General features: G+C 37.2%; 1 protein-coding gene across 8 annotated transcripts in view; it reads right to left on the bottom strand.

Moving 5' to 3' along the window:
* Positions 1–16,165, bottom strand: part of CCDC171 (coiled-coil domain containing 171) — a 163,147-nt gene that overhangs the window by 10,921 nt on the left and 136,061 nt on the right. For 3 of the 8 annotated variants that reach the window (XR_010083542.1, XM_063423197.1, XM_063423200.1), the window contains exon 25: positions 13,897–14,047. Coding sequence is in view for 5 of the 8 variants with exons in the window: in XM_063423197.1 (XP_063279267.1) it covers positions 13,897–14,047 (151 nt within the window). In the remaining 3 variants the exon portion in view is untranslated. Of the gene's footprint in view, positions 1–530; positions 649–4,974; positions 5,061–11,755; positions 12,746–13,896; positions 14,048–16,165 lie in introns of those variants that run through there. The other 5 variants (XR_010083543.1, XR_010083541.1, XM_063423196.1 and 2 more) reach the window with 4 other exon arrangements.

Genomic DNA, 16,165 nt, shown 5'->3' with positions numbered 1-16,165 from the left:
AGAAAGATTCACCAGGAAGAGGTACATTTGGTTCTCTATTGGTTTGGTATAGTTTTCTAAGTTTTGTTTGCTTATTCAAGGTAAATATTTTAATGTTCATTGATCCTCAGTAAAACCTAGCTGAAGTAACTTAAAGAGGGAATTATTCCTTCTCCCACAGACAACATGCAATATCTGAAGCAGTGTACCTTCAACAGAGTTCTAAAGGGCAGTTTTATAACAATAATGGTCAATTGGCTTTCCCGCAGTATTTCTTATGAAGTATCAGTTGATATCTGAATAGCCTAGGAAAATTATTTCAGGCTCTGTATCAGTTGATGGCTAATATATAGGTCTTCTGTAAATTCAAGATCCAAATTACATTAACTGGTCAAGGAGTCAAGCCTATCAGTTATAAACAACCTGAGTGTGAGTGAGCTAGGTTTACTGTTTTGATTTGTGTTGGCCATATCCATATATACAATTATATTTCAGACTAAAATTAAATAAAAATATCTAATAATTACTTGAACAGAACTTTTTATACTTACTAGATTCCTGAGCATAGCCGCCAAGAATTGTTCTTAGCTCAGGTACTAGATCATTGCTTTCTGTGAAGTTGAATATGCAGTTCAGGTGAGTCCACTAGGAAAACGGAACTAATACTTCCTGTATACCAATAATATTTTAGATGAATAAACATTAAAAAAAGCTAATGGAATTTTATCCTTTCATATATATATGTAAGCCAACTGTGTGTTCTGAAAGCAAAGTTAAAGACAACAAAAAACCCCCAAACAAACAAAAACAGACACCATACACACATACTACAAACAAACAAATAATAACAGCCCAAAACCCAGAAACCACCAACGCACACAATACTCCAAACTTTCATCAGGTATGTAAAACTTCTAAGAGTCATGAAGAACAGAGAGGAAGATTGAGGAAAGTGCTTTTCAGCTTTTTGGTTTGTAAAACCAGAGAGGTGTAATACAAGTTTAAAAAACTGGGTTTTCTGAAACAATCCAACCAAAACCCCAGGGATGTTTCAGTAATTTGGTGTGTCTTGTACATTCCAGAATTCTACCTTAAATTCCTTTATTCAGAGCTTCCATTGAGATTACAGTCTTCTAAAACATCTCATATTTAAAGCACAGTAAACGTCAGTAAATTATTAAATTAAACTCAAAATACTTAAAGCAATAGGATGTTTTGACATATACAAACTAAAATTAAACTTGACTTGATGTGTCAGGAAACTTTGCAAAGCCCTGGTGAAGTTACAATGTTTAATGCTCAGGCTCCCAAAAGAATGCAATGGATTTAATAGACCTTGTGAAACGAAAATTGATGTCACACAGGCTTTGGAAGACTAACAGGCCGCTGACCATAAGCATAAAAGCACCATACAAGATGATCCTTCTGTGATCAAAGGAGACCCTTAGTACTAATAAAAGCTGAAAAAATAGTGAATTATTTTATTACTGTGGTTCTGGCCTTCAGAAAGTGTATGTGTCAAATCATCTGTATCACCTAGACAGGATAAAGGTCTTTCAATGTACTGGTGAATATGCAAATTTAAGAGGCAAGTATCACAATGTCAGAATTCTGGCAACATTTACTGAGTCAACTATGAGTTTATGGGCCAATTTCAGTTGAGATCCAGATCCAAACGTATGATGTCTTAAGGCAGCATGGCTTTACGAGTTCTATAGATGCCTCTCTGAATATAGGAATTCCTTTAGGAATACAAGGAGTTACACCATTTGAAAAGCATGAAATGAAATTGATGCATCTTCATAATGTCACTGCTTTCCTGATATCATCACATGGATCAGAGAAACTCTGCTGGTGATTACCATTATCACATTATTTGTGACCACATTTTTAGTAAATTTTATTACTCACTGTTCATTTTAAAGGTACCCTCCCTTTCCACCCAAATTTTTGTAAAATAGGGAAGTGAAACTACAGTTTAAGAAGCACATTTCTTTCTAAATCCCTTTCTTTAACTTAACTGTTAAATAAACTGAAGAAAACAAATGTTACTTGAATAATCAAGATCATTATCACAATAACATCCTTTTAGCTGACAATAAAGCTCTTTACCTTATGGAGTGCCCATTTCCCATTTTAAAAATTTGTTCAGTGATTAGTTTATTAAATAGGTCAAACTGCTTCAGTCTCTGGAGAAAACAGGTCCTCACTATGATCAACCAGAATAACTATGCCTTTTCTACATAATGTGGGTTTCACAGAATTCAATGAAAAAATTTTACACATAACTTAGAAATGAAAATAAATAAATAAATAGATAAAGAAATAAAACCCTGATGGTAAATATTAAACAGTGTCTTAAATATGTAAGGCCAAACAAAAAGAAAGATGAAGAAGTAACTTGCTGTATGTATTCCTTTAAATCATTCCAACATAACAGGAATAAAATTATGTATTAAGAACAATATTATGCTTTGTGCACTAATGGAATTTTCTGTCTTTCTATCTCTGCACATCATACTTGCTAAGATATTTCAAAGGTTTGGTTTTTCTTCATTTCTCACATTAACTTTTATGCTTAAAGTACAAAATGGAAGCAAACAGAAGTAGGCAAATATATTTATTTTTACAACAAATATGTTTCTCTACTGCAAACATGTCACAGGAATGCAACATTTTTAACAGTTGAAAAGGATGGAAACACGCACAATTATAGGAGAAGGCGGGAGAAAGAGCATTAACAAGCCAACAGGAAAACAATCTGATTTAATAAATTCTAGAAAGGTGCAAAATAAAGTAGACTGCTGTGGTTTGCAGCTACCCTTCTTCACCACACTCACTATCTCCCTTTGGCCTGATGAGGATCCATCCTCCTCTGTGTGGAACAGTGAGGTTAGCTTTGACAGTAAAATCTGCTGGGGGACCTAGGATAGAGGCAATATCCAGCCTTGCGTTCCCATGACCTTCGCCCCCAGTCTGTGTATCAGAAGCAGAAACTCAGAGGAGACAGAGCATCAGAGACAGTTGTCTCCTGTGGAGGGAAGGTTGACTGCTAGCTGACACCAAATGATCTGGTGGTGGGGACTCACTCTCTGGTGGGAGAGACTGCCTCTCTGCCATCCAGAGGGAAACACAAACTTCTTAACCTGAGATTTTGCTTAACACAACTTAAAGTGTGTGTGTGTGTACAGATGTATGTATTTTTTTAATTATTATTTTTCTAAATGGGTGCATCTAATATTAGCCATGCTACATTACAAGCACATGTTGCACATACGTGTATTTCTGAAGCTAGCTGAAAAAGAGGCTCCTGGAAACACTGCCCTAGGTCATATTCCAATCTTTTTCCCCCCTGTGATCTAGGCAGTGACCTAGTAGTATAAAGTAAACAAGAACAGCAAAAAGACAACAAAAATTGTCTTTCTATTATCTATCATCCCAATCAAGTGAACTGCAATCCACAGGGTGCATCTACACATCTTGCACTCTTTATCAAAGTTAATATCTGAAGATCAGCACTGAATTTTCTCCTTATAAACAGTGCTTTACATACTTAGCCTGAAACATAAAACCAAACAGGTGTGAAAACAAGAAAATAATTATTCACAACAGTAAAACTTGTAGGATCTAAATTTAAAATGTCAAGAAAATATCAGGAAGATGACAGACTGAATTGCATGGATTCACTCACCATTTAAACATCTATGCTAGACTCATTCAGGCACAGCTATGCTTTAATCCCCTCCAAAAATTTCTCAGCAAATTCAGAGTCTCAGAACGAACAGACAATCCCTTTATGTTTAACCCACAGTTTAGCAGGGAATAATAGAAGCTTGCCAGCTCTCTTTCTTGAAATAACTTCTTCAAAAGGGAGGAGGAAGCACCTTCTGGCCTGAGTAAAAGTCCTTGAGTCTGGAAAGAAGTGAATTTGTCTGCCTTTGTAGAGAATATTCCTTTTCTTCTATAAAGACAGTAAAATTGTGTCCTTGGCTCTGTTCTTTTGTAAAAACTTTTTCCCAGGGTTAAATGTCCTGGTCTATAATATCCAGTTCTCAAAATAACAGCACGTCTAGCACTCCCAATACTTTCATTTCTACTGCAGCATTAACAATATATGTAATATTATATGAATGTTTCTTTTAATATGATGTCCTGGAAATACTCCTTTGATAGGTGTGGGAAGAAGGCAAAAGAAACAGCAGTATGTAGCCAACAGGAAGCAAATGTATGTGGCTGATGTATAAAACTCATTGTGTATTACCAATGAAACACATTTCAAAAGACTAGTGCAAAGGTGTCTAATAAGGAAAAATTCATTACATCGTTGTCTCCTGACTTACAGTTGCCCAACACAGCAACTGGGGCATTTCTGAAACATTCTTTTAAAGGAAACCCCACCTAGTAATGCGAAGAAAATAAAAATAGTTCATGCCAGTATTCCTCCTTTGAAAACTGAACAAAATGAAGTGTAGGCATCCACTGTCTTGCTCTCCACCAATCTGCTGCAGGCAGAGAATGAATGCATGGTGATTTTTTACAGGACAAACTCGAACCTACACTTTAGACTTGCTTCCTTATCCAAATCATTGGTTTCTTGTAATCCATTTCCAATTAGCTGCTTCTGAAGGTACAATTGTTACACTGGCATGCATTTAGAGTAAGAGATGAATACAGTTCTAGCTTCCAAGTGTCTTTATTTTCAGGCCCGGGAACTGAGGATCCTTGTTTGTGAGCTGGTAGTTCCAGTACCTCACTAGAAACACATTTCTAATGCCATAGAAATGCAAACCATGAAGAAAAAAAGGAAAGTAGATTACCTTCCTGAAAACGGTACCCTCCTTTTTTGTGACTTAGCCAGTGACTTGAAAGATTTGTTTTGTTCTTAACAGCGGAACAAACCTGCAGTCATTTAGGAACTTCATGGTTTCCATTAAACCACACAACATGGACATTTGGAATTTCATAGCAACAGTGAAGTGAGAACGTAGGTCTTACTTTTCCAAAGTACCGACTTCTGCTGAGAGTTCACACCCACACACATTCTCTCACATTCCTTAGCCAGTTCATGTCATTAAGGAGAGCTGAAGAACAGACCAAAGAAAGAAAAAAAAACCAAAACAATAACAACAATAAAATCCCACAAAACCCAAACCAACCCCACTTAAGCCTCTTTCCTAAGCACTTGAAAGAAAAATACTACAAGTGGAAATGTAAGGTTTAAATGCAGCACTCTTTCTGTTCATCTACAGTGTTTACAGCATTAACCCTGCAACTGAAAAACCGAATTATTGGAAACCACCTAATTACCTAAACATTTACCTCTCTGCAGGTGTAAATACATAGGCCTAATAAGCCTTCCCACTGTGAAAGCAGTTACTTAAATTATATTAAAATATTAAAAACTATTTAATGAGCTTTTTTCCCCTAAAGTAAATTGAGTGTGTGCCTTAACCTGCTTCAGGCAAAGGAAGTTTCAGACATATTGGTTTTGAAACTAGCCATTATTTCCCATGTTGCAAAAATGGCAATTTTATTTCCCAACAGCAAATGAAACTGTCAGGAAAATTTACATGCAATAAAATTGGTGGTTAAACCAACATGCTGGATTTGGAATAAAACTGAATTAAAGGAATTAAAATTAAGCATTATGTCAGTCAAACTTTAGAAAAAACTATTTGAAATGGGGGAGGGATATGTGTTGGGGTAGGGGGTTTTTTGCAAAAGTTAGGTTTTGGACTTGGTGAGGTCCACCCATAACTACCCATTTTATGTCCATCAACAGTGTCACATTTGAAATTTGCGCAATGAAAAATATTTTGCATAAAATGTGTTGCTTCTGGCAACATTTCTGCCTAAATAAAAAGTTGTCAGGCAGTGTGTGACTTTAGTGGTACAGAGTTTTAAAATGGTGGCTTCAGTCCAAGGCTAGCTAATAACGGCTGACATGCACTGGAATCTTGAGGCCTAAATCAACATTGTTTTCACAGCTGTAATTAAGCCACCTAATCAGAAGCACATTTTGACGGGACAGTTTCTGGAAGCCAGACATTACAATTTCTTATGCCTGGAGCGTAGTGGCTCATGAGAGGTCCTCATTTAATTTCAGGGTTTTTTTTTAAAAAAAAAGGGGCTGTAAAATGAAAAGAGTATTAAAAAAAGCAGTGTATGGCTGTTGAAATGAAGCAGGCCTATGTATTCATGCCTTGACCAACCCTGCATCCCATCCTCCTTTGGCTCTCTGCCGAGTCCCCAGCTCTCAAGTGGCAGCTACATACAGTGAGATTAAGGGCTTCTGCCAAAGTCAACAGATGAGCTGGTCTGAACTGGCTCTCTGTGTGTTCTGATTGTAAATTGTGCTGGTGATGATTAGAGAACTCTAACACAGGATGTCAACTCTTAAAACTGTCCAGAGAAAATATTTCTTTTTTTTTTAAAGTTCAGGAAATTTTTTTAAACTTCTTTTGTGGCTTGGTACATAGTGCTGTGTCTATAACTTTCAGATGACTCAAACATGAATTCATACAAATCAAGCGACTATATTATTAAAAAAATACACTGTTACTTGCTCTCATTGGGCATACTTCCTTCATTTAGGAATGTTTATATAGCAGTGCTGCTGCAAAATGCAACTCTCTGACTAGTACAACACAGCAGTCTTGTGCTTCTTCCACCTGCCAAGTGGCAGACAGCCCCAAAATTCAGACTGTCAACTACTTTTGTTGTATGATTATCAGTTTGGGACGTTGGCATACCTGCTTCAAAAGCTACACCATCTTGCTTTTTTCTGGAGCACAGCTAAACTGGTAACTTTAACATAAACTTTCAACCCCAGAGGCCACTGTAAAACTATCAATATGAAGGCACCAGTCACTGGGGTCTGATTACATTTGGTTCTCCACTTTAATTACATATGGATTCTATTAACTGAACCTTTTGCCTTATAGGCAGCATTTTAATCAAATTACTATAATTTTCAAATATGTTACAACAGTCTGACAAGTTTAAAGTTCACATACCTAGAATATTTAGTATCAAAAAAATTTTTGATAGAAAAGGAAGTATTCTTTAGAAAATAGCAAACGTGTTGTTGGATTACTGTAACTGCTTTTTATGACCATTACCCTAAGTTGAAGAATGTGATTTCTAACATAGGTGGTTGTTGTTGTTGTTATTAGTAGTAGCACCATTAATATTATTCTAAACTATATGATTTATACCATTTGGTTACAACTATTACTTGTGTAAGCAATATCACGTGACCAAGTGACCATTTCCATTAGGATATGTGCATTCCTTGGCTACGCAGTAAGGCTGGCACATGATGCCCAATTACTTTAAGTCAGGAATGAAATGCAAATATTTTAAAAACCCATAATTTCATGGAGATATCACTGCTTGGTGGATTCAGTCTTACAGAGACACTAAACTTAGTCAATCTTACAAATAGAGTTTTCTATTTTCACTTGTCTTATATTTCCATGTCTATGACCATCTCAATAGTTGAGAAATTTTCCTTGTGGGCCTGTCAGATTTTTCTTTACTTACTACCACTTCAGGAACATTCACGTGTTCCACAGCAAGTATATGATTATTGAGGTCTATATTTACTGAATTCTGCCCAAGACTATTTCTAGGAAAACACAACAAGACAGAGAGTAACAATAAAAATAGCAAGTCTGATTACCTTTTTCAAGGCAATTTAAGAACCAGTATCTCCAAATCTTTCACAAAACAAATCCAAATGTGCTTAAGACTACATGAGGTAGTGAAAAAGCCAAGGAGAATGTGTTGGTTTTGCACGGCCTGGTTTTTGGTAGTGGGGAGGCCACAGAAGTGGCTACTGTGAGAGGATGCTGAGGCTTCCACCATGTGCGGCAGAGTCTGACAGCTCTGAAGATGGAGATGCTGCTGGCCAAAAGTGAGCCAATGAGAGAGGCTGGTAACACCTCTGTGATACTGTATTTAGGAAGGAAATCAAAACAAACCACAGCACAGTTTTTTTCCTAGTCAGAGAAGAGGAGGAGGTGAGACCATGTGAGGGAAACAACACGGCAACACCAATATCAGTGGAGGAGGGGCAGGAGGTGCCCCACGCACTGGAGCTGAGGTTCCTCTGCAAGTCCTGGTGAGACCATGGTGAAGCAGCTGTGCCCCTGCAGCCCATGGGGATCCATGGGGATGCAGAGATCCACCCACAGCCCGTGGGGGAGGTGCCTATGCTGGAGCAGGTGGATGTCTGGGGGAGGCTGTGATCCAGTGGGAGACCTGGTGGAGAGCGCGAGCAGCCTGTCCTTGGAGGAAAGAGAAACCCACATGTCCTGGGGTGACTATGTCTCATGAAATTGGAGCCATGTTGGAGAAGTTCATGGGGCACTGCCTCCTCTAGGAGGGACCCCCCGGTCTCACAGGGGAAGAACTCCTCTTCCTGAGAAGTGGAAGATCTTGGGTGATGAACTGACCAAAACCCCCATGCTCTGTCTCCCTGTGCTGTTGGTGGGAAGGAGGGAGGGATTGGGGGAATAAAATGTGGTTTTAAGGGGTTATTTTACTTGTCATTATCCTCCTCTGACTCTTTTAATAATAAATATACATTTTATCTTTAAGTTGAGACTGTTTTGCCCTTGGAGTGTTTTCCCCCAGTCTTTATCTCAACTCATGAAGCCTTCATTAAATTTACTCTCCACTGCTCAGCTGCAGCAGGGGAGGGTGAGTGAGTGACTTTCACGGGTGCCTGGTGTTAGGCCAGTGTCAAACTACGACAGAGAGTTTTCACTTAGGACCTACCTGCTTCTTGCAACATCTGGAAAGGATTCCTCCAGCTACATCAGAGATATGGCTTTAGCCTATGAAAGACAATTTAGCATGACACCAATAAATGCCTTTCCCTTATGCAGCAAGAGAACAGGAAAAAATAGTTAGGAGTTTTTCTTTCTCTCTTGTTCTATCCTCATAGTTCTATGTTGGGAAAGATGAAGTAGAAAGACCTTACAAATATAGTGGTTTAGATTCTGGGAGTCTGAGTTCAACAAGCGAGATAGAAATGAAAGCATGCTTTGAGATTTAGGGTGTGGGGTGCAGGGCCATCAGCTTGTGAACAACGACCTGCTAAGCTGAGGGCCAGCCCCCTTGATTAAACAATATACTCCTGCTAAGCTGAGGGCCAGATCGTTTGATTAAACAATCCCCTTCTGCTTGCCTTGGGTGGTAAGACATTTCTATTGGCTGTATGTGTTGTTATCTTGTATTAGATTGGTTGGTCCAACTCATACTCTTCAACTTGGAAAGATATTTAATGTACGGGATTCGGGGCTCTGCCCTCTCTCGGTTCGGTTTACTGTTCCTGCTCTCCTGGCCTGCTTTAGCTGTGCCTAGCAGCTACAAGCAAGGCCTTCACAATAAACCACGTCCAACCCCTGCTCATTGCTTATAGAGATACTTTGTCGCCGACTCTACCGTCACAGAGATACTCCTTCAGTTCTAAATGTAGGACAATGCATCCTTGTTAGATGCAGGTCTTCGCCATAAAACAGACTGAACTGGTGACAAGGAAACAAAGTGTATGGAGGAAAGACATGTAAAACTACTGTCCTGGTCAGCCTGGTTACATAGGAAGAGAATCTCAGAGAAATAGTTAACTGATAAGTTTGAGTTATTTCTTTTTTCTCTAACCCCTATGAATGGTTTCAGATAGATCATGAGAACTGAGAGCTGGCTGCTTTGAGGAGGGAGAAAAGTGTACATCTTGCTTAAAGCAGTTTTTCAACATAGAAATATGAGACCATATGTCAATCACTAGGATCTCAAGAACAAATACGTAACTTTCATGCAAAAGATCACTCTACTAGCTTCTCTCACTTCAACAAAACCCACCATTTCTGTATTTTCAGTACTTTAGGTGGTATCACTAGACATTTCCAGAAGAAGGACAAACACAGACACTACTGTGGTGAAAAGATATGATACAAACCCACATAAACCAATGAGTGACTTTACTTTCACCTCAGCTAGGAGAAGCATCAAAAGACAACAGCTGTTTTCACAGTTAGAGAATTCTGCTACATTCTCATCCATCTGAAACACACTTTCTCCCCCTTTTAGATAAAGTTGTCCTTTTCAGTCCCCCAATTTCCATTACTGCAGTACACACAAAGCTTTTAAGCTTTTCTCTCTTCATAATCTTTAGAAATTACTGTATTTTCCTCTTCATTTTTTTTCTCCTTTAATTCTGAGGTGAAAACAGAAAAAGGAAGGAGATCACCAGATCAGTGCACATGCAGAGAAGCAGCCGACAAGAAGCACTTGTCACAGCAAACAAAAGTTGCTTCTTTTGTTTGCCAGAACTGACACCAGATTATTCTACATTCTTAAACTTCTGACAGACGTACTGACATCAGGTATAAAATCTTAGGGCTGGAAGCTACAAGAAGACTTTCTGAAAATATTCTGTAATAAATTGAATTCTGTTCACTATTCCTCTTATGTGTCCAGTCACACTGGAAAACAGACCATCACTGCATCCATACTCTGCAACACTGCACTTGCAGCAAAAACCCCTTGGACACCATGGATTCACATACTTGCCATGTGACTAAATATGATGACACAGTGCCCTGCAGCACCCACAAAGAAATTGCTTACAAGCACAATACAGCACTTCTAAGCTCTCAGTTCAAGGTCTACTTATTACTGCAATTCTGAATGAATGTGTAAGTACAATAATAGACTAATGTATCTGAAGAAGAATAAAAATTAATAAAAGCAGCAGAATTCAACAGAGTCCAGTTTATGATGTTTATATTACTGAATGTTGCTGAAAAACAAATAGGCAGGAAGGACTATTACAAAATGTTCATAGTTTCCTAATGGAAGAAAAAAAATGAATAGGACATTTTAGAAATGTAAGGGAAATTTCAGAAGCAGTTGGTAAAGAACAAAAAATGACAAGAAGTTAAAAAACCCGAAACCAACCAACCAGGAACCCTCACAAACAGAAATCAGGAAAGAGATACAGCAACAGAGAGCAATAGAAGGGGGCAGCGGGGGGGAGGGGGAAGGGAGGGGGAGCACAAAGAAGAAAACAAAGGAAGACAGGTAGAAAACTTAAGCTTTTTTTAGCCATACTGAATTTTAAAGAGTTGCAAGAATTAAAAATGCACAGGGCCTTTCTCTCCATGGAGTAAGAATCATCAGAGACCAGTACAACAGGCAACAGACAGATAGCTTGGCACTAATGAAGACTACAGAGACATTCTGCCACTGACTTCACTTCTCCCCACATAATTCTCTTCTCTATAAGCAGTGTTTCCAGTGTTTCCAATGTTCACCTCTGTCCATCACAATCATATCCTTTCCTGTTCCTCTCTGTTGGCATTAGCATGATCACATACAGCAATTTCAGAATCTAAACTCTATTGACTAGAAGGGAAGTGCCTGGACTAGAAACAGACTGGAGGATAGAGATGGCAATTCAGAGTCTGAGATAAAAGATGAGGAGTTAGAATCACCAATTTTGCCTCATGGCATCAGTTTTGTTTTTACAATTATTAGCAAAACCCAAAGCAGCAAAGAGAGAAGTTGTGTGAGCAAACAGAAAGGTGACATAGTTATGAAATTTCAGTAGAAACAGGTGAATTAGGAATGGTTTAATTGACCATCTAAACAAGGAAAATATCAATATTGATGAATGGCCTAAACTTGCATGCAGTAGGCTCTTGGCAGAGCAAGATCCTTAAGCAACTAGCATAAGAGACATCAAGAAACAGCCACAACATTGTGAGATAAAACCCAATTTTATAAGGTAAAAGTCCACACATGATACACAATTAGAAGACTTCAAAAATGTATTTCAGCTGTTTAGGAAGCACAAATGTATCATACGAAGGCCTGCAACTGATACAGTCCAAGCGCTGTGTTTGTCAGCTCCATGTACAATTTTGTCTGCAACGAATATATGACTGAAGACAGTGAATTAAAACTAACAAAGCTTGTCTGATTTTGAAACCAAGTATGTACTCCAGAAGTCATTGTTCTCTTTCATTTAAAATAAGCAAAAATTCTGTTCTACTTTTTTTGCTACAGAAATCAATACAGTGCAGAACTTCGTCCTCAAAATCAAACCAAAATAATATCAACTAGAATGTTAATATCTAAGTCACACTGCAAGGCTGTGATGCCTGAAGCTATTAAAATTCATGCTTAATACAACTTTCGCAAATATTAGGGACAAATTTACAAAAAACCCAAATACTACAGAATATACCATAATCACTTTTTTATGGCAACCTGAGACTCTCATTTTGAATGTTTTCATTTTTACATTAAAATTTTAAAACACTTCATATTAATGCTTAGGCCTAGATTCAAATTAAACTTCATCTAAAGGAAGAATTACTGCTCTCCCCAAAGGGCTAAGAGATCCCACCACACATAGGATCATCTTAACATTGACACTGCATGCAGATACAAACTAATTTAAAAACACAGCATTTAATCACAAACACTGGAGAAAAAGTTTTCACTGTAATGTATCAGGCCACTGCATAGCCCTTCAAAGACAGGACTAGCATAAGCTTTGTTAAAAACTCTCTCAATCCAAATGAAAGCAAATCTTGCTGCAAGTTTGGCAGACTTCCCAGTCTTTAGTAAACGAGTGGTCATCTTGATTTAAACAACAGAAACAATCATAACAGGCAAAGGAGCAGTCCAATTACATCGGGCACAGGCTCAGAAGGACATACATAAACCTAGGAGAAGACATCAAAAGAGTCTGGGTGGAGGAGGAAAAAAGCAATTAGAGTGAAGTCATTTCATTTCTTTAAAAAGTTGTGGAATCACAAATAAAACAAAGTTTTCATTTAACAACTGTCATCTCAAGATGTTAAAACTCAAATTCAGCACTGTTTAATATAGTTTACATTCACACTGATTTCCCATTGTGCTGTTAGAAGCAGGATAAGAAATTAATGTAATTCTGTTGGAAAAAACTAAAGTCAAAGCCATAGTCACAACCTTTGTTTAGATGTTTACTAGTGTGTCTATGTCATTTGCATTGTGACAGCTCTCTTCTCACACATGTTCTGTTTCAAAAAGGAAGACAAACAATACTCATTTTCTTTATGGTAATTTACTACACAAGACAAAAAGATAGTAGGAAGGGAAGAAGAAGAAGAAAAACTTCCACCACCAATAAAACAAACTTCAAAGCCTTCTCCTTTACCCTCTGTGGAAAAGTAAGAAGAGATGGGGGAGAAATACACTGAGTATATGCAAGTGCACATCCTACACTGCCTCATTCTAGATATACTTGGCTACATATTTATGACATTTTATGTGTCTGGGCTCCTGCCTGTATGGCACAAATAAATCTCTATTCAGTAATTCCTCTAGAAAGATATCTCAAGTCTGAAGACTCATCTTATTACCCTTAAACAAATCAAAGTACCTTTGTAGGCAGCAGTATTTTTATTTTCAGAAATTATTACTGAAATTTAATTTTAACCTTGGAAGTTTACTGAGAAGTATTATTCATAACCACAATTGTCTAAAAATAATTCAGATCTCCTAAAAACCACTTAGTTTACATTCTGGTTTAACATACAAGATTTCTAGATGTAAAATTCTTGAGGTCCAAAGTTCAATTATTTACTGTACTGGTAAAACTAAAAAATTCACAGTGTATACTTTTCCAGCAGAAATGAAGAGGTCTTGTAGAAGATACAGTAGTAAAAATTAAACCTTGTGTTAATTTTTATCAGCATTTCTTTTCTCTTCAGAAAAAGCTTTTGTTGACACTGGTTTTATTGCTCTATTATATTTATAGATAAATATTGTATTTCCCTGCAGAAACTACACAGCATGAAGGGAGATGATGGGTAAGAAACACGCAAATGACAAAAATTATTTGAAAAGCAGACTTACCATTTGTAATGTCACTTTCATGAAGACCAGCTGTTTGGAGCCTGGACCTTAGGGCTGCAATGTGAAGCTGAAGAGATTTTGTTTCTCTCACTAACATTTCAACTCTGGAAACTGCAAGTTGGTAGACTTCCACGAAACTTTTAATTACAGCCTTTAAAAATAAAGTAAATCATCAGTGCCAGACAAGCTATACTTAAATGCCAAGTAGAATACATCATTACAGAAGATCTAATTTTTATTAATTGGGAAAATCAAACAAAAGTTGTAAACCGGGCACTTAGGTTGTAAGTCAGGACATAACCAAAAGTCTAACCTAACATTTTGTACTTCTTCAAAAACCTGAAATATTGATAGCTTCAAGGAAAAAAACATGACTGTGTACCCCAATTACAAAGTGAGCTGTTTTCAAACATGCAGTACTTCATTGAAGAGTTGATACTATTTTTTATTTTATTAACAAAACTCAGTGCACATTCAATTTACGTTTATAAAGAATCACTACACAATTTTAGGTGAATTTTCCTACTTTCAAAATGAGTCCTCCCACTTCATGTTAAGAAAATTAGTTTGTCAGAAACAAAAGAAATACGGTAAAGCTACAGATCTCTGCAAGTAAATAATCAGATTACAGTATAGCTGGGAAAATGTAACTGTTTTCATGTATATAGTGTAAGAATGTCCCAGCTGTGTAATATCGATCACACTGATAATAAAGTGAGCAGCACAAGAGACAACAAATGATTTGACATTAGTGGTACCTTACATATATCCTAAATAGTCTAACTTTTTGAGATTATTGGTCTTCTTTACAACGGGTTAATCACATTTTTTAGTTACAGTTTTCCCTTTGAAATGAGCTGCAGCATGTTGCAACTGTAAAAACATATTACAGATAATATTAAATTGGCCTTCTGAATATGTCTGTAGTACAGACTTATAAATTTAGTACCACGAACAGGCATTCACTAAGGGTTTAACTGTATTCCTTTCATTGTTCTCAAACACTCTGCTGCTCTTCAGAATAAAGGTAACATAACTGAAATCAATCAAGTTATTTTATTGCGAAGTGTAGAAAACTGCCATGGCTGGTCAATGCCAACATAACTTTTCTTATCAGAAAAAATACCCAAAATGTTTTAAATACTATGGTGCTAACCTTAATAGTGTATTCACATACCTCTGTAAGCCTGCCACTGTCAGCTCTAATCCTGCTCCTATTTTTTTTATTTCACATTCAGCATGACTAAAATGCTGCATGTATTTAGAAACAATACCAAGCAGGAATGGGGATACATCTCCACATAATACTGCCTGAGAGTCTTCAAATGGCAACAGCCCATGTGTTAAAAATGAGACATGTTGAAATAGGACTATTACCTGGGCCTGTGACTAGTAAACAAGGATTACGCCATTGCATAACAAGCCGTGTCCCAAATCTCACACAAAAAACCTCATGTGTTCGTTTCACTACTTTACACATGACATTTAAATGTTTCACTGAACTAGAATGTAAAGAGACACTTCCTTAACTTCCTCCTTTTACCTGTGCTACTACAAAGCTAGTGAAGCCGCTAAGTATACAGCTTCATCCTACACCTCCACAGGCACTCTAAGTCCATGCAGTTATTTGAAACAGCTTTTTCTCATTCTTTCCTGACCCATTCAGATAATTATCATTTTCTCTTGCTTAATGAATTTGAAAATTTTAAATCTAGGAAAAATGTATTCACCAACTTTTATTATCACACATAGCAATTTTTTTTTAATAACTTATATTTCTTTTTAGTCCAGAAGAAAGTAGCTTTGCAGTTACTAATGGTTCCTTACGAATGAGGAAGCTGACATTTATGCACCCATATGTACACATTCCTTTCATTAAATCCCAATTCACTAGCAAAGAGTCAGGGTTAGTTTAGGTCTCTCTTGCTCAGTAACAGGTTAGGACAAACATTATTTTGGGGTCTTCCACGTGGTGGCATGAGCATGAAGAATACTTATTCTAAATGATATATGAGGAAGGACAAATATATTGGATTTTTAGATGTGCTACTGGAAAGCGCAAATGATTTTAAGAAACTCATGTCAATCACAGACTGAATGACGGATCTGTCGTCAACAATACAGAAGTTCCACTTACGGGAAAGCCTGATACACAAGGAATGGGCATAGAATCTGGCCACTTGAAAGTTATAATTTCTGTATCTAATTATTAAATGCATCTGGAAAGGAGTTCAGAACTTCATCTGCAGCTCTGGAAACAGTTCTGTGA

This window comes from Prinia subflava, chromosome Z, assembly GCF_021018805.1.
Source record: "Prinia subflava isolate CZ2003 ecotype Zambia chromosome Z, Cam_Psub_1.2, whole genome shotgun sequence".
NCBI classification, from domain to species: domain Eukaryota; kingdom Metazoa; phylum Chordata; class Aves; order Passeriformes; family Cisticolidae; genus Prinia; species Prinia subflava.
The sequence above is the reverse complement of the archived record's forward strand: the minus strand, read 5'-3'. Positions and strand labels throughout refer to the sequence as shown.